This window comes from Eulemur rufifrons, chromosome 18 (assembly GCF_041146395.1).
Source record: "Eulemur rufifrons isolate Redbay chromosome 18, OSU_ERuf_1, whole genome shotgun sequence".
Classification (NCBI taxonomy): Eukaryota; Metazoa; Chordata; class Mammalia; order Primates; family Lemuridae; genus Eulemur; species Eulemur rufifrons.
In genome coordinates, this window is record NC_091000.1 from 33,906,713 (window position 1) to 33,932,245 (window position 25,533).

General features: G+C 41.4%; 1 protein-coding gene and 1 non-coding gene across 5 annotated transcripts in view; both read right to left on the minus strand.

The window, feature by feature from the left end:
- Nucleotides 1-25,533, minus strand: part of NR3C2 (nuclear receptor subfamily 3 group C member 2) — a 317,980-nt gene that overhangs the window by 11,907 nt on the left and 280,540 nt on the right. For all 4 annotated transcript variants that reach the window (XM_069493155.1, XM_069493154.1, XM_069493151.1 and 1 more), the window contains 2 exons: nucleotides 21,029-21,159; nucleotides 15,144-15,301 (listed from right to left, as the gene is read on the minus strand). In XM_069493155.1, the coding sequence (XP_069349256.1) occupies nucleotides 15,144-15,301; nucleotides 21,029-21,159 (289 nt within the window). The remainder of the gene's footprint in view (nucleotides 1-15,143; nucleotides 15,302-21,028; nucleotides 21,160-25,533) is intronic.
- Nucleotides 16,769-16,909, minus strand: LOC138399283 (U4 spliceosomal RNA). The gene has a single exon (XR_011236158.1). It is a non-coding gene; the product is annotated as a U4 spliceosomal RNA (small nuclear RNA).

Sequence of the window (25,533 nt, forward strand, 5' to 3'; positions counted from 1 at the left end):
CAAAAGTATCCAGAGCACTGATTTTAGGGTTACAAATAAATTTTAGTGAGTAGGTGAGGTCATAAGTGCAGAGTCTTAGGATGAGGATGGACTATACACAAGGTAACCATATACATTTTCTAGTCCCTTTAACCATGACCTTGATGAACTTAATTGGTCAACTGACATCTTCCTGGCCTGTTAAATATCAATCATTTAAAATGATCTCCTCTAGTCTGAAATGGCACTGATAATGTTCCTCTTTTCTGTCGCTTCATAGTCTCTCTGCTTATGAAATTCCTTCCCTATTTCCATTTTGTGTCAAGTTAGGCCTTAGGTTTAAAGCTCCTTTCACCATACTGATGATCCCTTGTTCCCCTGAATTCTTACCTGCTGGCTCCAGCCGTGCTGTCTGCCTTTCACGCCCCTGCTACCTTTGTCCCTGGGCACACCTGCTGGATGCCCTTCCCCCTCCTCATCTCCTCTGATCAACACGACCTTAAATAGGTTATACTATGCACAGGCTGAATAATTTGTGAAGCCCAGTACACAATGAGAATATGGGGTCCCTTGTTCAATGTTCATTAAGAATTTCAAAATGGTGCCGGGAGAACATTATGTCAAGAGTGGGACCCTTCTGTGTATGGGGCCCCATGGGACTGCAAAAAGCCAACATTGTGACAATGACCCTGGCGATGTCCACTTTGTGGAGAAGTTCAGAGTGACACCTAAGCTATCAGGGCCATGGAGCCATCCAGGTGGAGGGCTGGTCCTGCCACCCATGGGTGACATCTCCCTCGGGTGCTTCCTTCCCTCCTGCACCCCTGCACCTGCTCTTGCCTCATTTATGAACCTAGGAAAATGCACTTAATCACCCCATCTTAATTCCTTTCTCTATAAAAAGGGTAAGAAATAACTTGAGTAAATATTGCTATTATTCTATTTTTATAGAGAAAGGAATTAAGGCAGGGGGTGATTAAGTTTAAATAGTAATATTTACTCATCCTCACCTCATGGAAACATTAGAAGGATTTAATGACAGGACTTAGGAAGAAAGGCACTATGTAAATCCCAGGTATTATACAGTTGTTATTATATTGTAAGAGGAGCTTAGGCTGCGTAGGAGGGGGGATTTATCGACACAGGTGTTAGACAATGAGAAAGTTTTCCAGAATCTCCCCTAGATAGATTTCAGATCAAGACGAGATTCCTGTGTGTCAGTTTTATTTAGACGTGATCTTCTAGAATCATGGCCTACAGGACCCTTAGTGGTTCTTTCTACCTGAAATTTTGTTTTTTCCAGAAAGCTCACCCTGTGGCAGCACAAATCTCACAGAGTTGCGGGGGAATGGAATGCATGATTTCCTCCCAGAACAAGGCAGGGTCCTAGTTTTTCCCCAGCATTCTTACAGAAAGTTACTCTCCTATAAATTTTCAAAACCAGCTGTGAACAAAGGCATATGTTCTATGGGACTATAATTTGTGAAATGTTAATAATGAAGCAAAAGGAGTGGTGATCATGAGAAAAAATACTTTTTCTCTCTCTTTCGATAAATTGGGATCAGACACGGCTTTTAATTTTTCCAGTTAAGAATTAAAAGAAACAAACTACTGTCTGTTATCATTGTAAGTTCATAAAATAAAGAAGATGTAGACACCAAACAAAGCAAAAAGGAACAAAAACACAGAATGGAAGAAAGTATTTGCAAATCACATATCTGGTAAATGATTAATATCCAGAATACATAACTCCTAAAACTTAACAACAACAAAACAGCAAAAAACAGACCTGAAAAGACATTTCTCCAGAGAAGATATACAAATGACCAATAAGCACATGGAAAGATGCTCAACATCATTGGTCACTAGCGAAATGCAAATCAAGACTACACTGAAATACCACTGCACATCCATTCAGATGAGCACCTATCCGAACCCCCAGAAAATAACATATGCTTGCAAGGGTGCAGAGAGATCGAAACCCTTGTGCACTGTTGGTGGCAATATAAAATGTGCAGCTTCTGTGGAAAACAGTTTGGTGGTTCCTCAAAAAATTAAATGTAGAATTATCATATGATCCAGAAATTCCATGTCTGGAAATATACCCCAAATAACTGAAAGCAGGGTCTGAAAGAGATATTTATATATCCATGTTCATAGCAGCACTATTCACAGTAGCCAAGAGGAAGCAACCCAACTGTCTCTTGGCAGATTAGTGGGTAAACAGAATGTGGTATGTGCATACAATGGAATATCATTCAGCCTTAAAAAAGGAAATACGGACACATGCTACAACACAGATGAAACTGGAGGATATTATACTAAGTGAAATAAGCTAGTCATAAAAAGACAAATACTATATGATTCCATTTTGATAAGGTACCTGGAGTAGTCAAATTTATAGAGACAGAGAGTAGAAGGGTGATTTCAGGGGCTGGATAGGAGGGAATGAGGAATTTTTGTTTAATGGGTATGGAGTTTTAGTTTTGCAAGATGAAGAGCTCTGGAGATGGTTGCACAATGTGAGGGCACTTTACTGAACTGTACACTTAAAAATTAAGATGGTAAAGTTTATGTTTGTGTATTTTATCACAATTTAAAGTAATAAAGAAAGGGTAATCTTCCTATATTTAAGGTTTTTTCTTCAAATCTAGTACAATTACATTTTAGAATTTTGCCTGGCTATTGACCAACTGTTGGTAAGCACTGCAAATAGTCTCAAAATTAGCCACCAAAAATACTGAAATGTTTTAAATTAACCTTTTCCAAAGAGGTAAGTATATAACCCAGATTTTGCATTAAGTCTGCCATAAAAAAATCACGACCAAGCACAGAAGACCAAAGAAGATAAAAGTTCTGCGGCTGCAAGTGGAAATGAACTGTCACTATAATGAGGGTCTAATGTGAAACTGATGGGCAAGGAAGGGTTCAGGATCCGTGTCGCTGAACTAGAACATGACCCGAAATGCAAGATCAGCTCCGAAGCCTCCCAGCTGCTTTTGATGCCAGGCTCTGTATACTCGGGATCTATACACCTGCTCATGTACACACAGGTGTATGCATATGGTGGACTACAGCTGGCCAAGGGCTGGAATAAAGTTTGTTTTGGGGTTATTACAAAGACAGGGTTTGTTGAGTGACTGTGATTTCTTAGTCATACTTAAACACATAAACTCTAAATGTCCCCTCAACCACATTTAAAATGCTCATTTACATACATCTCATCACATAACACAAAGAGTTATAATTCCTTTCGCTTTATTAAAGCAATTTTACTAAGGAGCTTTGCTGAACAACTCTCTTAACATTCACAAAATTACAGTTGGCTTTGCGGCTTCTGATGCCGACACTGGAAACCTCACGAGCATTATTGCTGCAAGTGGAGTCAATCGCGATCCTCCTCGTGGTTGTGGCAACTGAATGGCCTTTCCAACCATGTGCCAACCGACCTTCCTGCAGCCTCTGCCCTCAGACCCCTCATTGATGAAGTGGGGACACGTTCTTTTCTCACTTGTCCCCAGTGTCCCCTCGTGTTGCCTCTGTTTCCTTCCTTAGCAGCAGCTCCTTCCCGGGCTCTTTGCAGGCACTGCCCCGGTTTTGGTCCATGTGGCCACTCTTTTCCCCGGGGGTTCAATGCTGAGCTGCCTTCTTGATCTGCACCAATACCCGGGCAGCGCCATCTACTCGTTCCCAGGCTTCAGGGACCACCCACATGCTGCCACCTCCCCTGTCTACAGCACAGGTGCCTTCCTCGTCTTCATCCACAGAGCTCAGTGTGTACCTGGTATTTCCCCGGGACGTCCTGAGAGCATCTCTAATTCTGTCCATCCAGAACACCCTCTTCATCTTCTCTCCCAGGTCTCCTTGCCCTGGGTCCCATCTTCTGTGAGGGTGCCCCCTGCCCAGCTACCTACTTCCGAATCTGGGGGGTCATCTTTGACCTGCTCCCTCCTCCACCTCTGTGTCCTGTTCATCACCAAGAGTCATCATTCCCCCACCGGAGCCTCTCTCTCGGTGCCCCACCCAACTCGGCCCCACCGCCTCTCGCCTGGACCACGGCACCGACAGCCCCACTGGGCTTTCTCACCCCCACATACCCCTGCCCTGGTATGTTCTCTAGAATCTACTGACCGTCCAGCACATCTTTTTGCACTGCCCAATGTAGTGGCAACTAGCTACATGTGACCACTGAGCACTTGAAATGCACCTAGTGTGATTGGAGGACTCAATTTTAATTTTTACTTAATTTAAATGTAAATAGCCACACATAGCAGTGGCTGCTGGATTGGACAGAGCAGCTCACGATTCTCTAACAAGGCCGTGAAAATCCCTCAGTAGCTCCCCTGACCTGTTTCCAGATCCCTCCACTGTCTCCTCCCGCCCTCTCTCCATTCCTCCCACGAGACTGCGATACTCAGAAATTCTCCGTTTCTCAGAATCATCATATTCTCTCTCCTTTGGGACATTAACTCCTTTGGCTTAAAGTAGCTTCCCTCTATTTGGCAAACTCCAACTTGACCTTTGGGCGTCAGCTTGGCCATCGTCTCCCTGGCCTCACGCCACGGACCCATCTCCCGTCGCTGGATGTTCCAGATGCTCCACCGCGGTCCTGCCAGTTCCAGTCATTACACCTTTCTGGCTGTGTTTTCATTCCAGGTTGCCTTCTGTATTCTGCAGTAGCTCATGCTCTGTGAGGGCCGGGCCCACGTCTCTTGTTAGTGTTGTGTCCTCGGCCCCAGCATGGTGCCCGTCACGGTGCCTTCCCTGCCAGGGGCGTGTGGCCCCAGCGTGCTCCCCGCACTCAGAAATCAGGGCCCCTCAGCAGCCCTTCCTTGGCACACAGCCTCAGAGGCTCTTCCGAAGGGGTAACTGAGGTAGGGATGGCTCATTTCAGAGACTATGAAACAACTGGACACTGAAAAATATCTTTTCTTATGTACTGTCCTGGTTATTGAAAGTATCTTCCCAACACTTTTAGGAAGAAAAGTAATTGAACTCTTCTGCTGCCTATCACAATATGGACCAATTATAAATCCAAGGGGAGCTTCGAGAGACACAGTCACAGCCACTGACTGATGCTGCCCTTAAATCACTAACATGGTGAGCAAAGGCACAACAGGGAAAACACTCTTCATCTCCCTATGGGGCGTTATGTCTTCCAGTTGGGCTTTATAGCCTCAGCTATGCACGTAATACACACCAATCCTTGGACTACCCCAACCTTTCCACAGCACACTTAAAACCACTAAGTCCATATTTATCCTTCATACTGAAATAACAGAACATTTTGACCAATAATCTCCCACCCCCCATTTTTATTTTTAAATATATTTGATGTATTTTTTCAATTATACAAACATAAAATATTTTAAATTAAAATAAGCACCCATTTGCAGGATTCACTCAGAGAAATGCACTCTAAACTAGACTATACCCTTGAAATAGGAAACTTGTAAATGCAAATACCAGCCGCTATCTGCTATAGGTATTTAAAAAGATATACTTTGGATAGATACCCAGTAGTGGGATTGCTGGACCCAATGGTAGGTCTACTTCTAGTTCTTTGAGGAATCTCCAGACTGCTTTCCATAGTGGTTGTACAAGTTACATTGCCACCAACAGTGTTCGAGCGTTCCCTTTTCACCACAGTGGCACTAACACCTATTATTTTTTGACTTTTTAACAATGGTGATTCTGATAGGGATAGGGTGGTATCTCATTGTGGTTTTAATTTGCATTTCTCTGATAATTAGTGATGTTGAGTATCTTTTATAAAAGTCACTATATAAAGAAGACACCTGTACCCAGTTGTTTATCTCAGCACAATTCACAATAGCTAAGATATGGAATCAACCTAAGTGTCTATCAACTGGTAAGTGGATAAAGAAAATGTGATATATATATATTTATACACATGTAGACACACACACACACACACACACACAACCCATAGAGTACTACTTAGCCATAAAAAGGAATGAAATAATGTCTTTTGCAGCAACTTGGATAGAACTGGAGACCATTATCCTAAGTGAAGTATCTCAGGAATGGAAAACAAATACCAGATGTTCTTGCTTATAAGTGGGAGCTAAAAGAAAGATCTATATGGTCATAAAGAGCAGTAATGGACACTGGAAACTAATAAGAGGAGAGGGTGGGAGGGGAGTGAGGGATAAAAAACTACCTGTAGAGTATGTGCCATATTCTGGTGACAGGTACACTGAAGGCCCTGACTTTAGCAAGGTACAATTTATCCACATAACAAAAAACACTTTTACCTCCTAAATTTTTTGAAATTAAAAAAAAATTAAAAAAAGCAAAAAGTTAATAATTGTTCCACTGGTTTCACCAACTAGACACAGAGAAAGATCTTCCATGGCAATTATTCATTCAATTTGGAATCTTCCTTTTGAAGAAGAGTTGGTTCTTTGCATAGTTTTTGTCCTCCCCTCACCCCTGGGGCCTTGGAAGATCAGGCTTTGCTCACTTGGCTGACTCTGCAATAAACACCTCTTCCTTTATTTAGAGCCTTTCTTAGTCATGGTCCCGTCAAAGAAGAAGGCAGTGTCACATTGCTAACAATTATACTGCATAGTTGTTCAGCTCAGCAAGACAGAATGTGGCTTTGAATCCTCTATTTCTCTTACACACACACACACACACACACACACACACACGTGGTACTGCCAGCACTGGGTACTTCTGCAGATACAAACCACATACTCTCTTTCATTGTCACCTGAGCAGCAGGAAGAGAGGGTGAACGTTTGTTCAGTGTCTGTTACGCGGTAGATGCCTCAGTACCTGTGCTACTTCATTCACTTCCCCCAACTCCTACAAGACGGGTATTATTGACATTTTGCAGTTGAAGAAACTTTAAATAAAGTGCCAAAGTGATGGAAAGAAAGGACAACATAGCGCCACAGGCCACGCTCTTTCTGTTGTCTGTAGGGGCCACCTTTTTGGGGCAGGCTCCTATTTTGTCCTCAAAGCTTTTCCTGCAGAGAAACTTTTCTTGACTAGAAAGATGTAAAACAGAATCAACGTGAAAGTGAGCCGGCTGCCCAAGTGGATGGTTGGACGAGCCTGGCATGCGGCTTGCGTTCTTCAGTGTGTGGTAAGAGATGCTTAAAATAGGTTTGTGTCTATCTCTAAACCCCCTATAGTGTGATCAGGATGGAAATTCACTACCACAGCCAATGCTAACGCAGCCGCTCATTACAGCCGCTCATTACATGAGCAACGAGAATCTCAAAATAATTTGTTAATAGTTGTGGCTGTGTGCAGCACTATCTCTTTTGTTGGTTATCGTGTCACTGATACTTAACGCCCTTTTCACCTAAGGAATGAAGTCTCTGCAGTGTGCACGTGTAGTATTCACCGCAGCACCAGATCTCTGTTCCTCATACCACCCGCCGTGCCCTCTTGGAGAAGGGAAGTGTTGGTACCCAGGGCCTGGCTAGCGAAGGGCCACTTGAGCTGTCCGGCATTCAGTCCCTCCGGAGGCACAGCAAGCGGTTATTCAGCAGCAGGGTTCTCAGACTTTCCTCCTGTCGTACAGAGCACAGCATCACAGTGACACGCTGATGCCCACCCAGCCAAGGGGTAGGTTTAATAACCACAGGCAGGAACAAGAGCCTCCAACCCCAAGCCCGCCCAGCTTCTATGGTGAGGCAGACTTAACACCTTGTTTTGGGAACTGCTAAATGTGCGTGCCATTTTAATACAAAACCAGGTTGACTGCCTGCAAAACGTAACCCTGCATCTCCCAGAAATAACACATTCCAGAACCTGCCAGGGAGGATCCAAATGAGGCTGGAGAGCTGGAGAGCTGGAGAGCTGGAGAGCTGGAGAGCAGTGCAGCTGCTTCTAACGTTCCTGGAAGCTGGTTTTCTGGTCTCCAAAATGCAGCCCAGCCCAAACACGAGCAGCTGCTAGTAGCCGGAAGTACTCCCTCACCATGATGGCGGTGTCGGCAGCACTGAACCACGTGTCCAGGAGGCTCCAGCTGCCACCTGGGAACCTGGAGAAGTCATGCCCTGTGCCTTTGTTTCTTCTGCCATTGAATAAGGATTCTCTGACATGGAAGTCTCCCATGATCCCTGCCCAGCACAGCTGTCTCCTCTACCTTCTCTGCAAGGCTTGGTGCACCAACTTGGGATAAATATCAGTGAGCCCGCAACTCATGGTGTGCCCACCTCCCCAGAGTTCTCGGCACACCTGGAGCCCGGTGACCTCCAGGTGCTGCCTGGCTGCTTTGCCTTTGGGTCTCTCCCCCCTAGTACACTGCCTGGCACTTTCACAAACTCAAGTATCTGTTGGATGAGATGAGTGTGGTCCTCTACCACATTCCTGAGGACAGGCACTTTGTCCGCACTTGCACCTTTGGTCCTGGAACATGGTAGTACGCTTCCACGAATGAAAGCATGGGCACACACGTGCTCTCAAGGGGCCCACTGCCCAGGTGACCAGTTTTGGCACCTGATTACTTTCCACCTTACACTATGCTCCCGTCACCTCTATAGAATCTAGGCTAATTGAGGGTTGGGTCAGTGCCATACATTTATTTTGTCACCTCTGTAGCACTGGCTACATTGCTAGGCATGAGGCATGTTTCTGCTAAGTGTTTATACTGAAATAAAATTGCAATTATAGGCAATTTAATAGAAAAAGGGCAATTTTTGCCTCAAGAGATATTATGAATATCATTTTTGATATTTACTGACAGTTTTACTAACAGTTCTACACACCAGCGGTCCCCAACCCTTTTGGCACCAGGGACCAGTTTCATGGAAGACAATTTTTCCAGGGATCGAGGTAAGTGCGGTAGGGGGGATGGTTTCAAGATGATTCAAGCACATTACATTTATTGTGCACTTTATTTCCATTACTATTACATTGTAATATATAATGAAATAATTATACACCTCACCATAGTGCAGAATCAGTGGGAGCCCTGAGCTTGTTTTCCTACAACTAGATGGTCCCAACTGGGGGTGATGGGAGATAGTGACACCCAAACTGTGTTGCTTATGCCCAGTCTACTCCGTAATCTCGTTTTGGTTGCTGTCACTGCAGAAAACCCTGCTTCACAAAGATAAGATGTTGGAAATGGAAGCAGGCTTTTCAGTGCTTTTGTGGCAATCTGAGGATATTCTACCTTGACTTTAATCTGGAATGTATGGAGATTTGACGTTTGAGTATCAGACATAGTTTTAAGGCCACCGTCATTTGCAATCTGAAGCAGCTGATCCTCTTCTGGCAGGGACAAAGTCGATTCACCTGGCTTACTCACAAATGGGTCACAGATCCATTCCCTCCCCGTTCGGGGGTCTTTTGTGGTTGGGAAGTAATGCACAAACTCTTTTGAAAGCTGAGATAGGTGATCGTGCACCAGTGGGAGAAAGAAGGCTCAGTCTCTTTCAAAACCTCTGCTGTTCGAAACATGTCAAAAATCCCAATGTTCATTCGTTGCCCCACAATTCCAGTTTGGCTTCGAATGCAGCCACTTTATCTGCCGACTTCAACACAGTTGTGGTTCTCCCCTGAAGTGACAGATTGAGTTTGTTGAGAGGGTTGAATATGTCACACAAGGAAGCAAGTTTTGCAACCCATTCTGTGTCACTGAAATGTGCTGCCAGTGGTGACTATTTTTATAAAAGAAAACTCTGGCCAGTGGTCTGCCTGTAGAAAGCCATCTCACTTCTGGGTATGAGAGAAGATGTGCGTGCTCTGTGTCCATCTCCTCCCAGAGCTGCGCGAACAGACGTGAGATAAGGGCATGTACTTTAATGTGGTTAATAATTTTAATCACATCCCACAAAATGCTGTTAGCTCAGGTGACATTTTTCGGCTGGCCAGCATTTCACAGTGCGTAGACTCACACTCAGAAGCGACCTCCTTGACCTGAGTAGTGAAACCAGAAAGCCGTCCAGTCATGGCAGCCACTCTGTCTGTGCATGTACCGACACAAAAGGACCAATTCAGTTTTCCTGATACGTAATCATTCAAAGACTTGAATAGATCTGCAGCTGTGGTGTTGGTTGGCAACAAAAGTGCACATAACATATCCTCACGCACATCCTCCTGAAAGATATATTGCATAAAAATAAGCATTGTTGCCTTGTTGTCAACACGGGTAGACTTGTCAACCTGGATTGCGTACCATGGTGACTCATTAATCCTCTCTAACAATTGTGCCTCGATATCCTCTGCTGTTTCATCAGTTTGTCTAGTTATGGTGCGAGCTGAAAGAGGCACACGTGCCACCTTTTGAACTGCAGCATCTCCTAAAAGTTCACAGCAAATGACCTTAGCAGCAGGCAGGATCAACTCTTCCCCAACAGTAAAGGGCTTCTTAGCTTTAGCAATGCAGTTGGCCACTAAGAGTGATGCTCTCAGAGCAGACACGTTTGATGAAATGGTGGCCTTCAATAATTGCTTCTGTTCTTCGTGTTCATATTTTTTTCTTTTAATGCAGGGTGTTTGGTCTCGAAGCAGTTTTGAAGGTCTCATGGCTTCATTGGATAGCTGGTTGCCACATATTATACAAAGGGGGCTTGGAGAATGTGAATCACCTGTTGCAATGAACCCGTAATTTAAGTAGGACTCTTGGTATTTTCTTTTAAATGCAGCTTTCATTTTGTTGGCAGTCTTAGAGTCTTCTGCTGTCTCATCATTGGGTCTTTCCCCCTTTTCAAAGAAGCTCTTCAGCGACGTTTGTTTTTTATTCATTTTTGCCAGGGTTATTAGCTTGTGGGCTTACCAAGACTGTGACTGAGACAAGTGTGCAGTGCGGGAAAGAGGCGCAGATATAAATGATAAATAAAATAATGGGTGGGCCACATGTAGACTAAAATAAGTGTAGGATTCTGACTTAAAGACTGCCACCAGATGCAGCTTAATTGTCATTTGCCACTCACTGATAGGGTGTTGATATGAGTCTGCAAGCAATTGATATATTATGGTCTCTGTGCAAACCTCTCTGCTAATGATAATCTGTATTTGCAGCTGCTCCCCAGGGCTAGCATTACCACCTCAGCTCCAAGTCAGATCATCAGGCATCAGATGCTCATGGAGCATGGATTCTCAAGGGGCATGCAACCTAGATCCCTCATATGCACAGTTTACAGTAGGGTTCATGCTCCTATGAGAATCTAATGCCACTGCTGATCTGACAGGAGGCAGAACTCAGACGGTGATGTGAGTGATGGGGAGCAGCTGTAAATACAGATGAAGCTTTGCTCACTTACCCGCTACTCACCTCCTGCTGGGTGGCCCAGTTCCTAACAGGCCACAGACTGGTACCAGTCTGCAGCCCTGGGGTTGTGGACCACAGCTATATACTGACTACAGCATAAATAGCCCTTCATCTCTAAGAACGAATAGAAGTTAGCAATAAATCCATCAGATATATGCTTCTTTCATCCATAGGAAAGTAAATGCTACTCCTAGTAACAGCTAAAAAATGACTATTGTCAGTTCTCACTAGTAAAATAAGGATTCTATATGCTTTACATATGACACCCAAACATTTACAATGCAAAAAATACATTTACTCCTAGGACCCTTAACCACAGCTGCTTTCTTTGAAATATTTTTTGAGGCAAGATTGATGTTCAGAAGGCTTATGATTCATTACAGTTGTTGACCGATTTAAACACTTAACTGTCAACCTGTTCTTTCAGAGAATGCTCCCTTCACCCACCTTGGCACTGTTCTGCCAGCACATATGTGCACCATGTGGAAGAAATCCACGTGTGTCCTGAGAGCTGTGCACATGTGTCCTGAGAGCTGGCATACTATGCATGCTCTTTAAGCAGAACTTTGATCTATATTCAAAGAGTTCTTAGTTGTGTGACCCTTAGAAACATATGCTCTCTTTTGCACAAGGTGATCAGAACTAGGTGGGAAGTCTAAAGCCAGTGTGTCGTATAGCTCTTTGTTCCCCTGAAGAAAATTCCGCAAATGTTGATTCACTAATTTACTCTAATGAAAAAGCTGTAGGCAGTCTCAAGTCTGAGTAAGTGTGAATGTTAGAAAGATCGCTCTAGACTTACAATGCATTTTTCAATGTTCTGTCTGGAATAAGAATATAAATAGGGCATTCAAGATGCTTCTGTTAGGCCACCTTTAAGATCAGACATTTTTTGACACTTTAAAATAAAGGTTTTAGAATCAGAATGATTCCAATGATCCCAAAAAGTATATATTCTTCTTCCAGCCAAGGTGGTAGAAGATGAACTGAATTTACCCTTCCATTTGAAACAATCAAAAATGCTCAGGAAAAAAAAAAAAAAACATGATAAAATGGTTTCCAAGACAATGGACATCAATGAAAGACATTGATGCTACAAAAGAACAGAGAGAAGCTTTGTGACACTGGCATTGTGACACAGGACTTCTCAGAACACTGAAAACATGAACCCTAAAAGCAAGCAGTCATCAACTGGACTTCATTTAAATTAAAAACTCCTGCCCTTGAAAAGACACTGTTAAGAGAATGAAAAGATCAGCCACAGACTAGGAGAAAATACTTGCAAATCATATATATGATAAAGGATTTATAGCTAGAATATATAAAGAACTCCTAAGATTCTACGATCAAAAAACAAGAAATCTGATTAAGAGAAAAGAGCAAAAGAACTGAATAGACACTTTACCCAAGACGAAGTAAAGATGGTAAATGAGCACATGACAGGATGTTCACCTTCATTAATCATTAGGAAAAGGGAAATTAAAACCACAGTGAGATACTACTATACAGCTATTTAAATGACTAAAAAGACTAGCTGTGCCAAGTATCAGCAAGGATGTGGAGCAATCTGAACTCTCATACACTTCCTAAGAGAATATGAAGTTGTCCATCCATTTTGGACAACAGTTTGAGAGTTTCTTAAAAATGAAAATACACCTACTATATTACCCAGGCATCCCACTACAAGGTATTCATCCAAGAAAAAAGCAGGTAGATGTCTGTACAAAGAATAGTACTAATATATAAATGCTCAGCACAGCTTTATTTGTAATAGCTCCCAAGCTGGAAACAACACAAATGACCATCAAGTGGTGACTGCACAAATGAATTTTGGACCATCCACACAATGGGCTTCTACTCAGCAATAAAAGCCCAGCAAACTACTGATAAATGCAATAGCACAGATGAAATTCAACATGAGTATGTTAAGTGAAGGAAGCCAGGTGAAAAAAGACTACATGCTACATTATTCCATTTATATGAAACATGAGAAAATGCAAACTAATCTCTATTAACAGAAAGCAATATAGAGAGTAATTGGGGAGCAGGAGGAAACTTTTGGGGTGATGGATATGTTTGCTGTCTTGATTGTGGTGATAATTTCATAGGTGTATACATATGTCAAAACTTATCAAATTGTGCACTTTAAATTTGTTCTATTTGTTTATATCAATTATACCTCAATTAAAAAAACCAAAAAGACACTAATTTGCTCTTGGAAATTTTGCAGAAAAGCAGTATTTATGATATAGCCATTCAAAAACTATTCACTGAATTCCTATCTTGTGCCAAGCACTGTGTTGGCACAAAAACCAAACTAGTGGAGGAGGTTTTGACCCAGGGACCACCAGTGTGGCCTCTTAAGTGTTTCCATTGTGCTATGCCACTGAAGGTACAGAGATGCTGAAAGGCTGTGGAGAAGAAGCAGGTTTTAACTTCTGTTGTCAGTCTCATTACATGCAAATTGCTTCAAAATGTGTCATCTGTTATCACGTGTCCTGATGACAGTTACATCCTAATTTTGATACTGCATTTGTCCTACCTACTTGTACAAATAAGAGAATTTAAGAAAGAACCACATAACCCGTTTCTATTCTGTCCTAAAGACCTTTCAACAAAATTGACAGAAGAAAGTAAGTGTGCTATGTGATCTCATGCAGATGATTTGTGGTTTCAACATAAAATCAGTAGGAGAACTTTTGTTCCAGTTTTCTGCATTTCCTTTCGTGTAAGTCACAGAGAGCATCATTTGCTGTGTTCCCCAAAGCCTTGCTTGCCATCAGCTCTTCTTTCTAATATTTTCTACTAAACCATGCTTTTTAAGCCACCGATAATTAGCAAAACCATTTATCACTGAACTCACCTTGCAGGAATTTGACTCTTGTCATATGAAAATCTTAGAGAAAGCAAAGGTCAGTGATATGCATAAGACCTCAGTGTAAAACACTGGAAAGTGACATTCTTTTATCAATCAACCCTAAGCCATCAGCATCCCAGAGAGACAACATTCCACTGGCACAAAGGCACTTCTGAAGGATGAACCATTATTTTAACAGGAACACTATTTTAAGACTGGCTCTCGAGCCTGTCAACATTTTCATTAATAACAGAAAAATATTTTTAAAAAGAGTTTATTATTCAAATCCTATAGGCTGAACTAGGGCAATAAATTCTCCAAAAGCCAGCATGGAAACCTCATAAATATGAAGAACAAAATTAGCACGACTGCGTACAACATTCCGTGAGCCAGAACCGGAGAGGCTGCTTGCACAGTGAAACGCGAAGCATATTTTAAACGCCACACAAAGCAAGTTATCCAAATCAATATTTTGTAGAAACTGCTAACAAACACCTCGACGACATCTATAATTGGTTAACAGAGAAAAAAAAGCTCAGAATCCACTTTCCGTATTTACCCAAGACAAGAAAGGTGACTCCTATGAAGAATAATGAATATAGGATTCAAAATCTGGCAAAGATTGAGACAATCCAAGTTGGCCCTGAACCACTAATAATGTTTTTTGAAAGATTGGGTTATTAGATTAACAGTTGTAGAAGATGGACACTATTTATGTAATGTTAAAGCAAACATTTTTATTAACCAAACATTTCCTAAATTGCAAGCAAAAATGTGAAACTCAATCTGACACCTGTAGCAAACCAGAGGGCCTTCCCTGGCCCAGGGCAGGGAGCCATGCCCTTTGCTTGTGAATGGGGTTTGTTCCAGAGGTTATTTGGAGAGAAATTTCCTTAATCAGTTTTTAACTCTTGCTGTCTCCCTCTGGATAACTCACCCTGATTCTTCCTAAAGCCCCGAAAACTCTCAGCTCTCTAGTTTTGTATGGTCAACAGTGCGTGTGTGCAATTGCTGATCCTTAACTTAATAGGAACCAAGGGCTTTACTCACGTCATGCATGGAGTCCAGAAGCTTGGTCAGTTGGTAGAACCTCTGCCAGCTCTGCCCAGAATTGTTGGGACACTTAGTCACCATCTTCCTCAGTTCTTTGATGTAATTTGTCCTCATTTCTTCAAATGCAGCCTGGCTTTTGAGGCCATCCTTTGGAACTGTGTTAAGGAATACAGACATGTAAATTCCCAGGATAGAAAACAACTTTAGCATCTTAGCAGTTAAGGTCATATTCTGATTTGGAGGTTAGGTACTGAATTTCCATTAACTGCAGTTATGCATAAACATGCCAGTTATCTATTGGCAAACACTTATACACATGCATACACAAGAAAATAACTCCCATTTATTAGATGTGTATTCTTATACACTTTGCATATAGTAATTCACTTAATCTTGACACCAATATTATGGTATAACCATTATATTATTCTCATCTTACAGATTAGGAAACTAAAGACTGGAGGTTGAGTCACTGGCCCAAGGACACAATAAATAAATGGCAGAGAAGGGGGTAGCATGTTTCCAAAGCCGGCCTCGTAACCACAGCATTGAACTGCCCATGGCCTGTCATCAAAGTATTTTATGAATCCTGACTTGCCAATACCTCAGAGGTAGGAAAATATACCGATTTTCCAGCATAATTGGAGACCTGAAGACAAACTAAGCTGGGGCTAGAATTAGAAAGCAGCATCTTCATAGTCAAGTTCAAATATCAAAGACACTCTGGGAAACTGGCAATCATCTAGCAAGGGGAGATGCTGCATGCTCCACGATCACATGACCACTGAGGTACTGTCATGTGACCTCCCAGAACAGCCTCATGGTGAGTCTGTGCACTGGTTTGTGTTTGCAATGGTGCGATACTGACCGTGGCTGAGCACGCAAGGCACAATTTGAAACTTTCAAAGAGAACGAACCATGTTCACATTTTTATCTTCAATGAGTAGAAAATTAAGGATTATGTTTTCTTCATTTATGTAGGGACTAGCTTTTATATTTAAACAAGAAGATTTTTCACTTAAAAAGAATATTTTGAGATTCAGGACCTGGAAGCATATCAAGTACTTCTGTGACCTGCTTTTCTCAGGACACAGGAAGATGCTTTAAGGATACACCCGGGTGTGTGTTCCAGAGCGGGTGTTGGGCAGAAGTTAAGGGCCAGAGATATCCCCTTTGAAAATCTACTGACATGTTTGTTTTTCATTACGGCCAATAAATAGTAATGTGTAGGCTTTTACTTTGAAAATTAGAATCACCTAGAACTGTATTTTTAGGAGATAAAGACAATGAAAATTCATCTTGGGATATTAACATTCTGAGTTTGAAAATGCTCTTACTTCACTTCTTAATTATATATCATATTTGCTAATTTCTCATAACTGGTATAAATAATAATTTACTTTGGTCATCAGCACTTCAGAATGGCTAAGTATGTTTCTGGGTGTTGTATACAGCCCTGGGAGCCAGGCATAGCACTGTTTCCAAATAAATCCTGTTATCCTATAAAAAGACATGGATTATCTTGCAAATTAACTTCTAATATTATGCTAATAATCACCTTGAGTTTAATTGTTGAGGCTTGTGATTTGTGGTTTATGTTTTATTATTTTTTTTTAATTCAGTCCCCATAGGGACCATCAAAAATTGCCAATGCCAACTACATTGCAAGTCGTCATTGCAGGGCATTGGGAAAAGTTTTCAATTAGCAATAATCATGCCTTGGATAAACCTCATTAGCTACAATACTGCCGCTGCACAAAGCTGATTTGTGGTTTATTTAACTCTATTTCTGTGGAGGAAAAAATAAATCCCTAATAGCAACTGCACAAATTCCTGAGGTTGCCACAATATTCGTTGTGGTTTTAAATACCTGACATTCGCATTAAGAGTTAAATGCCATCATCATAAAAAAATAGTTTTTAATCTCTTAAAATTCAAACCTTGTTTGAAAAGTATTAAAAAAAAGGATGATAATAACCAGGATGTTAATAGTAAGACTACAGATCCATCTTCTACCAAAATTTTAACATTAAACTTAAAACTTTCTAAAAGAAACTGAAAAATTTGCAAACAACATCTTATACTGCTCATCCAGATTAGCTTTTTTTTAAGTTATAAAATTGTATAAACATTTAGTTTTCCAATATAGATACTTATTTGGATGTCATCCTATACATGAAAAAATTAACTAGCAGAATAGATTGAATCAATTTCACTGTTAAATTACAATACATCTGCTAAGATCAACCAAATTCATAGGTCTGATAGTTGTGCCATCAAAAATTCTAAAGATTATAACTTGTGTCAAGTATTATTACCTATATTTTATTGCTGTAACTGAAATATATTGTACCAGTTTCCCACCCAGATTTTTTTAGAAGTTGAAACAAACCTACAAATAAAGAGAACTTAAGCAAAACCTTACATTTTGGAGATCTGCCTAGAGTTTCTGAATTTCCTTATTAAATGCAGCAGGGCTGCTGGAAATCACCCAAAATCTATGGGTTGGAGAGGAGCAAAGAGACAACTGGGTGGAAGTTTGTCTGCTTTCCTCCGTAAGCATAAAGAACATGAGATTCTCTTGATGTCATCACTAAAAAAACTTTACTGATACACTGGACATCAGGTGTGCAATTTAATACTCCCAAATAAGACAAAACATTTTCATGCATTCTATCACAGATTAGCTTCTTTTGCTAATCTGTGATAGCTTAAGAAACTAAAAGCCTGCAGTTTCTATGATTCATAAAATTCTTCACCTATGTTTTCCTGCCTTTTTATTTTGCTTTTTCTGCATTTAAAAAAAATCAGAATTGAAAGTACTGAGTTATGTGGAAGCTAATAAATTAATTCAAGTATTTTCAAAATGATTTCAGAATCTATTAAAGGCTGAAGAGTATGTAAAAAGGTGCAAGGATAAGACGTGAATTAAGATTGAGCAGTCAGACTTTATAAAGAATTAGTATCACACGCTTTTTAGAAAAAAAATATTTTCATTTAAATGTTATCATCCATCTAAATTTTTTTTTTTTAATTTACATTTTTCTAACCAGTAATGGTTAATCACCTAGCTTGGAAGGGGAATAAGATCACTTTCACTGAATTCAAAGATGACAGTTCTAAAGTGATACCCAGGAAGGATAAATGAGGAACATCAGAAACCGCGATGAGAGTGCAGCGGGGAGGTGACCCTGCAGACGAGGGCTTGCAAACACAGAAGCTACGGGAGACCGGGCTGGGCGTAATTAGTGAGGAATGGTGGGGCCTGTGGCAAACTGGAGAGAACATGCCCTGCCCCGGGCAATCAAATTCAATGAAAATAAAACAAAACAAAAGGCCAAAAGCAACCCAAAAAACCTGTGCTGGCCAAACAAAACACAGCTGTGAACTTCTGGCCCCACCTCCCTACCAGGGCTGCCAGTTTGCCCCCTCTGCCCGCCGCGGAGTCTGTGATTCCACCTGCTGGACAGGCTGCGCTCCCTGCTGCCACCCTGTGCCACCTGCCACCCGCCATCCTGGGAGAGCGGGACAAGCACTGGATGTGGAGTCCCAAGCCCTTGGTTTGGATCCTAACTCATACAGGATACTGAACAGATCACATGTAGGAACCTCCGTTTTGTCAACTTTAGAATGGGGCTATCCATCTCCCAGGGTTATTTTAAGCATTAAATTCGATCATATTTGGAAAAACACTTTGTCAATTGCGAGGTGCTAACCATACGTGAGGCAGGATGATTATGCCCGTTGCCACTGCAAACCCTCTTCCTGCTCTGGTCACCACCTGATTCAGGCTCACTCTCCGCAGACACAGTCCTCCTCTGCTGGAAGTAACGTCTCTTTCTTCTTCCCCGTTCTACCCTGACCACCTTGGCTAGTGATGCCTCCAAATGACTCCCCTGAAGACCGGTCTTCTCCTACACCTCTGACTCAGGGGCCCAGGACAAGCACTGGGAATGGACTGGATATTCATTTTTGCTTCCGGGTCGTCAGGGGACACCCTCTCCTCTGACCCCCATGCCACCTGGCATGGCATTCTTGCCGGCTCTTGACATCTGGAACATTTCTCAGTTCCTCAGTGGCCATAGCACTTGCCTCAGAGTTTTCCTCTCTATACCATCTCCTGTCACCATTCTGGGTCTAGCTCTCATCTGATAGGAGCTTCCTCAAATTCTTTCCCCTCTGTTTGAAAATTTCTGGGCCGTTGTCTGAGGAACAAGTGCCCAACATCCTTGTCAAGGCTAATCCTGTCCTCTCTTTGTCTCCTCTGGCACCTTATGCCATCAACTTCTCTCCTCCAATACTTGGTTCCAGAAACCTTAAAAGCTTTCCATCAATCTGCGAGTCCCTGGCATTCTGGCACCTGCCCAATGACCAGTGGTCAACTCCAGTGGCCTCCTGTCAGTGTTCTCAACTTTCCCTGTGGAAGCCATGCCATAGTCATTCCCCTTTTGCAAACCCTCAACCCCTGGCTTCCACTATCACACACTCTCCCAGTTTCTGTGCCTCTCCGACAGTTGTGTCTCTGGACCTTCAGCCTCGGCCCCCTCCTTTCACATAGCTCAACTGGCTCTTTCCTCTCCTTTCTGTACTATGGTACCCCACTCACTGCTGGGAGTTTACGCTATGGTTTTCCATAAGGATAATTTCAGATTATATCTCAATGCCCAAATTTGTCTTCTGTGTTCCAGTCCCGAATCTTCCCTATCTTTTGGCCAGCTCTATGAGGATACAGAGTTGGCATCAATAAATTAACCCATCCAAAATAGAACTCATCTTACAGGCCACAAATTCTGCTCTAAGTCTCAACATTTACATATTTCTATTAATGGCAGTGCTACTGCGCTAGTCATTTCTCTGTGCTGAAAACCTGTGTTGCTTCTGACCCGCAGCACTTTCGTTTCCCCTTGGCAGGCAGGTGCCAAGGCCAAGTCTGCAGTGCCTCGAGTCCACTTGCTCCTGACCACCGTGGTACCCGTTATCCTGATTTCCACAGCCTCCCAGCAGGTCTCTGTGCTTTCAGTCAGGCTAAGATCTGTCTCTGTTTCTCTCCTTCCCCTTCTCCCGCCCCCTGAATCCATTCCACTGCCAGATACATCCTCATAAAGCCAGAAAATACAGTTTTGACCATGTTGTCCCACTGCTCAAAAAGCCTTCCGTGTTGCACGTCCCTGCCTACCTACTGAGGTCCAGACTTCTTCATCTCAAACTTATTCCCCACATAACTTGATGTACCTTGAAAAATTAAATGAATATATCAATAAAATAAAAAATTAAAAAATAAAAGGCACAAGGAGCCCTCCTCCCACCCCCGAACTACACACTCTTGCCTATACATGCTTTCCCACACGCCCACACTCACACTGTTCCCGGACAGGGCTGCCGCGGCTCACCTCCTGTCCAATAGACAGCCCTGGCAAAGCCTGCCATGATCAGCGGCACCATGTTTCCCTCCCAGGTCCCCAGTGTCTCTGAGACCTTGACATTCCTTACCTCTATCGTAGTAAATAACCAAATCATCACTTTCCACATGTATTAAAGATGTCTTTGAACTTGTCTTATAGCATAGTATAAGTTAGAGACTGTACTTCATTAATCCTTGTGTTTGCTGAACTGCCCAATCCTACCATACACATAACAGACATTTAATAAATATTCAGTGGTTTTGGGTGGATGAAGGAATGAAGGGATATGCCCTTTCTATATGCCCCAAACTTCATACTCTGCAAGTAACCTAGTTCCTCAAAGGCCAAGACCTTCCTCCCATTTCTTTTTCTTTTTTTTTTTTTTTGTACCAACCACCTGAAAAGTATAAATAGGCTACTCTCCTACAGGGAAGGTGATGTGACAATGTAGAAAAAGTGTCAGGGTGGACATCAATTTACTTGTGCTTAGTAGCAGCAAAACTTTCATGATGGAGTATTCTTCAAAGGTGAGCTGCAGTCGGACGAACTGAAGGCTGATTTGGTGCATCCCCTGGCACAGTTCATACATGGCAGACTGATGCATCTTCTCTCTGCAGAGGAAAAGAAGAAAATGTCTGAGAATGCAAGATTCATTATCAAACCCAGACTGGCAGCCCCAGGCAGCTTAATAAGCGATCTGAGTCAGAATTTTCCTTTTGGCTTCAACACGGAGCAGATGTGTATTTTAAAGACAAGTTAGATGCCTTTCATAGTGATTGGTAAATTGCTTCTAGACCAACACTGCTGGGTCATTTACTAGTACCCTGTAAGAATGTGTCAGAAGTGCTGAAACCAATCTTTTCAAAACGTGCCATGATTTCATTTTGTGTCAAGAGTAATGTGGTGTATGTTATAGTGAGATCACATATAAAGCAGAGTTGCTGCTGTGATTCGGGGCGAAGCCCATAGACTCTTGTTCCTTTTCGGCCACAGATATTAAGCACTTACTATTTGGAAAGGACTGTACTAGATGCTAGGAACATAGAAGACCAATGGTCTATCTTATTTCTGCATGGGCCTTCCGTACGGAGGTCATGAAACGTGTTTGTTAAGTATTTGCAACAATGGAATCTCTCAGATAAAGTGACAACAAGATATGGGAGTTTGGCACAATAAATACAAATGCTTCCACACACAACCAACCAGTCCTCTCCCCCCATCATCCAAATGTTTCCATAAAAATCCATGTTATAGAACAACAGAAGTCATTATTTTCTCTTCCCTTGAGAAGCAAGGCATCACTTTGTTTTTCCTCAAAGTATTATAATAAACCTTTTGGAAGTCCCTGGGGAGCTACTGGTTTATGATGACCAGACTGTAAAAAGTGAAAAAGAGACTATTAGTGAAAAATGGGAAAGGACTTGACAAAGGCCAAAGAAACACAAAAGAGGTCATGGTGGCCGATCCATTTCTAAGGGGGATGCAGGAAAGCAACGTCGTGATACCTCTTCCAGGATGCACCATTGGGCTCCCCTGAACTGGCAGAAATCTCTCGCATCTCAACTCCAAATGCCAGATATGGGGAAGCCGTAATGAAATGCAGCACACCGTTCTCTACATTGTATGTCTTTCCTCTGCCACAGGAAGCTAGAAGCCATTTTTAAGAGTCTCATGCTCTACCAACTGAGCTGGCCGGGTGACCGCACAGAAGCCATTTTTAATTAAGGAAATATTTCAAGCACACACACAATATCATCACAGGAGCCTACTGCTCTACTGTCCAGAATTAACAACATTAGCAAATGCTAATATTTTTGCCATGTGTGCTTCAGCTTTTTAAAATTTCAACATGGCCCACTCTATCTCCTCCTGGGTCCTGTCCATCTCTTCCTCACTTAAGAAGGGAACCACCCATTTTGGGTGATTATCCTTTCCTCTCAGATGTGTGTATTTTGCCACACATGTATGTATCTATAAAAACAGCATACAGGACTGCTTTGTTTTATGTAAATTTGAAATTATATATGCACATCCTTCTGCAGACTTATTTTTATGCAACGTGTAAATCTGAGCTGTGTCTATTTTAATACAGGTAACACTAAATTAATTCATTTTAACTGCTTCAAGCTTCATTTGTTTGAATATATCAGCATTTACTTATCTATTCCACTACTGATGGGCATTTGGGTTGCTTCCTCCTTATTGCGATTGCGAATGATGACCAAGGAACACCCTTGTGCGTTTCTATACGATGCAGGATAGAAACAGACCTGCGGAGTCATAGATTCATTCGTGCACAACCTCTGCTTCCACTCCCGCCAGCAGGGCTTGAGACTGCCCTTACTCCATGTCCCCAACAGTGCTTGCCATTATCCGATGTAAATTTCTTCCACGTGATGAGGTTTGAAGGGGGGGGACATCATTGCTTTTATTTCCATTTCCATCATCACCAGTAGGCTCAACATTTTTTCCAAATGTTGACCATTTGGGTTTCTTCTTTGGTGATTTTTCCTTCTATCACTATGTACGTAGCACTGTTTTTATTTATTTATTTATTTATTTTTGCCTAAAAATTTTGTCTGATCTTAACATTGTTCTTTATTCTTTCTCTCCATCTCTTTCTTTTTCTTGCTCTCTTTAGAACTTTTCTGGCATCACCACCCCCTTTCTTTTAATCCCTCAGTTTCGAACTTCCCATATAATTCTATTTCACACATGTATCTTATAAACAGCAAAACGGTGGATTAAAAAAATCTTACAATCTCTGTATTTTAATAGCTCAGTTTAATCTGTTTTCATTTACCACGATTACTCATATATTTGGATTTTCCCTACCATTTTAACTTTCTTTCCTTCCTCTTTCCCTTCTTTGTACTTTCCTTGTTTTTATTGGATTGATGCAGCTTTTTAACAGCCCCTCTCCCCTTACTGGATGGATTTACAAGGTATACATTATATTTTTATACTTTAAATAATTATTTAAGTTATGGACTTGCATACTTAGAGATCTAAAGTTAATCAATAGCTTCCCCATGAGAAACAGAAAATATTCAGAGTATTTTATCTTTAGTCTACTGCTTCCCAACTTCCCTGTTACTGTTCTTTAGTATTTAAAATTCAACTTGCTTTCAAAATAGTTTGTTTCTCTCATACATACACACTCCATGTCTGTTTAGATTTACCCATGTGTTTCCTTGACCACCATCACTTCTTGCACTTCACTCCTCTGAGTTCAACTTTTTACTTATTTGAGAATAGTTTTTAGTAATTCTTTCAGCAGTGGTCAGTTGCTAAATGTTCAAGTCTTCTGGTCTCATTTTGTCTGAAAATGTTTTGTATTTCACCTTCATTCTTGGATGATAATTTAAAAAGGTACAGATTTCTACCTTGACAGGTAATTTCCTTAGGTACTTTGAAGATAGTATTCCACTATACCTGGGTCTTACGTGTGGCTTTTGGGGAAATTTCCTGTTAGTCTAATTGTCAATCTCCCACAGGTAACCTGCACTTTCTCTCTGGTAACTTTAAAAATTTTTCTCTATTTATTTGATGCCTGCATTTCATTATGATGTACCTAGGTGCAGACTGATTTTTATTTCTCCTGTTCAGGACTCAAATGTCCTTATTCAATTTGAAGATGTAAGTATTCCTTCAGTTCTAAAATGTTTTTAGCCATTGTTTCTTCAAATATCACCCCTGTTCCATTCTTGTTATTTTTCCTTTTTGAACTCCTATTAGCAATGTGTTGGACCTTCTCATTGTGTCTTCCACACTAACTTCCCTTTCATATTTTCTTTTTACCTGTCTGTACTGCATTCCAGGTGATTTTCTCAGATCTATTTTCCAATTAAATACTTTTTTCTTTGGCTATGTCTAATGTACTCTTTATTATCTATAGTGTTTTAATTGTAATGGCAATATTTTTCATGTTGAGCTTAGAAATGCTCTGTTCTTTCTCAAATACTTCTGTTGTTTTCCACAGATATTTCATGCTTTATGGTTATTATATCACTTCATATCTCTATATTTTAAACATGTTTATTTTACAGTTTCTTTCAATGTTTTTATTCAATTTTTTGGGATGCCAGTATGCATGTCCAACATGTATTGTTTTGGCATGCATTGTCTTCTGAGTGAATCCCATGGGTACTGGCTTGTGGAAGGGACTGTGGATAGTTTTAGCATTTAAAACTGCCATGGGTATAAGCATTTCACTTGTTCTAGAACAGTTTTTATGCTCATTTCTCAGGTTAAATGCTTTTTTGCAAGACTCGTACAGTTTAAATTTAGACTCCACATTTGATGTGGTGCAGGTTTGTGTTTCTTATTTCTTTCAGTTTCGTTGCCATGTTGGCAAGTTGGTTGAGTTTTATTGTCCTTCCTAATAGTGAAATCTTTGCAGAGCTGTGCATTTATGCAGAATGCTCTACCGGTAATTTACAAAAAGTAACATTATCAAGTGGCCAGAAAATTAGATATGGCACTTGTGAAGTTTTCAAAAAGTTTCCAGAAAAAGAGAGAAAGAGAGAGAAAGAGAGAGAGAGAGATATTACAACTTGAGGTAAAGTAGATGCCCAAGGAACATAACACAACATGAGTCCAGGCGTGGTGGCTCCCACTCGTAATCCTAGCATTCTGGGAGGCCAAAGTGGGAGGATCACTTGAGCTCAGGAGTTCGAAACCAGGCTGAGCAAGAGTGAGACCCCGTTTCTACTAAAAATAGGAAAAAAAAATTAGCCGGGTGTTATGGTGCAGGCCTGTAGTCCCAGCTACCAGGGCTGTGGCAAGAGGATCGCTTTAGCCCAGGAGTTTGAGGTTGCTGTGAGCTAGGCTGATGCCACTGCACTCTAGCCAATGTGACGGAGTGAGCCTCTGTCTCCAAAAAATAATAAAAAATAACACAATATGCATTTGACACTGTGAAGTTTTAAAAGTGCTCTCATATACATTTCATTCCTTAAGCTGGCATCCTTGGCTTTGCACCA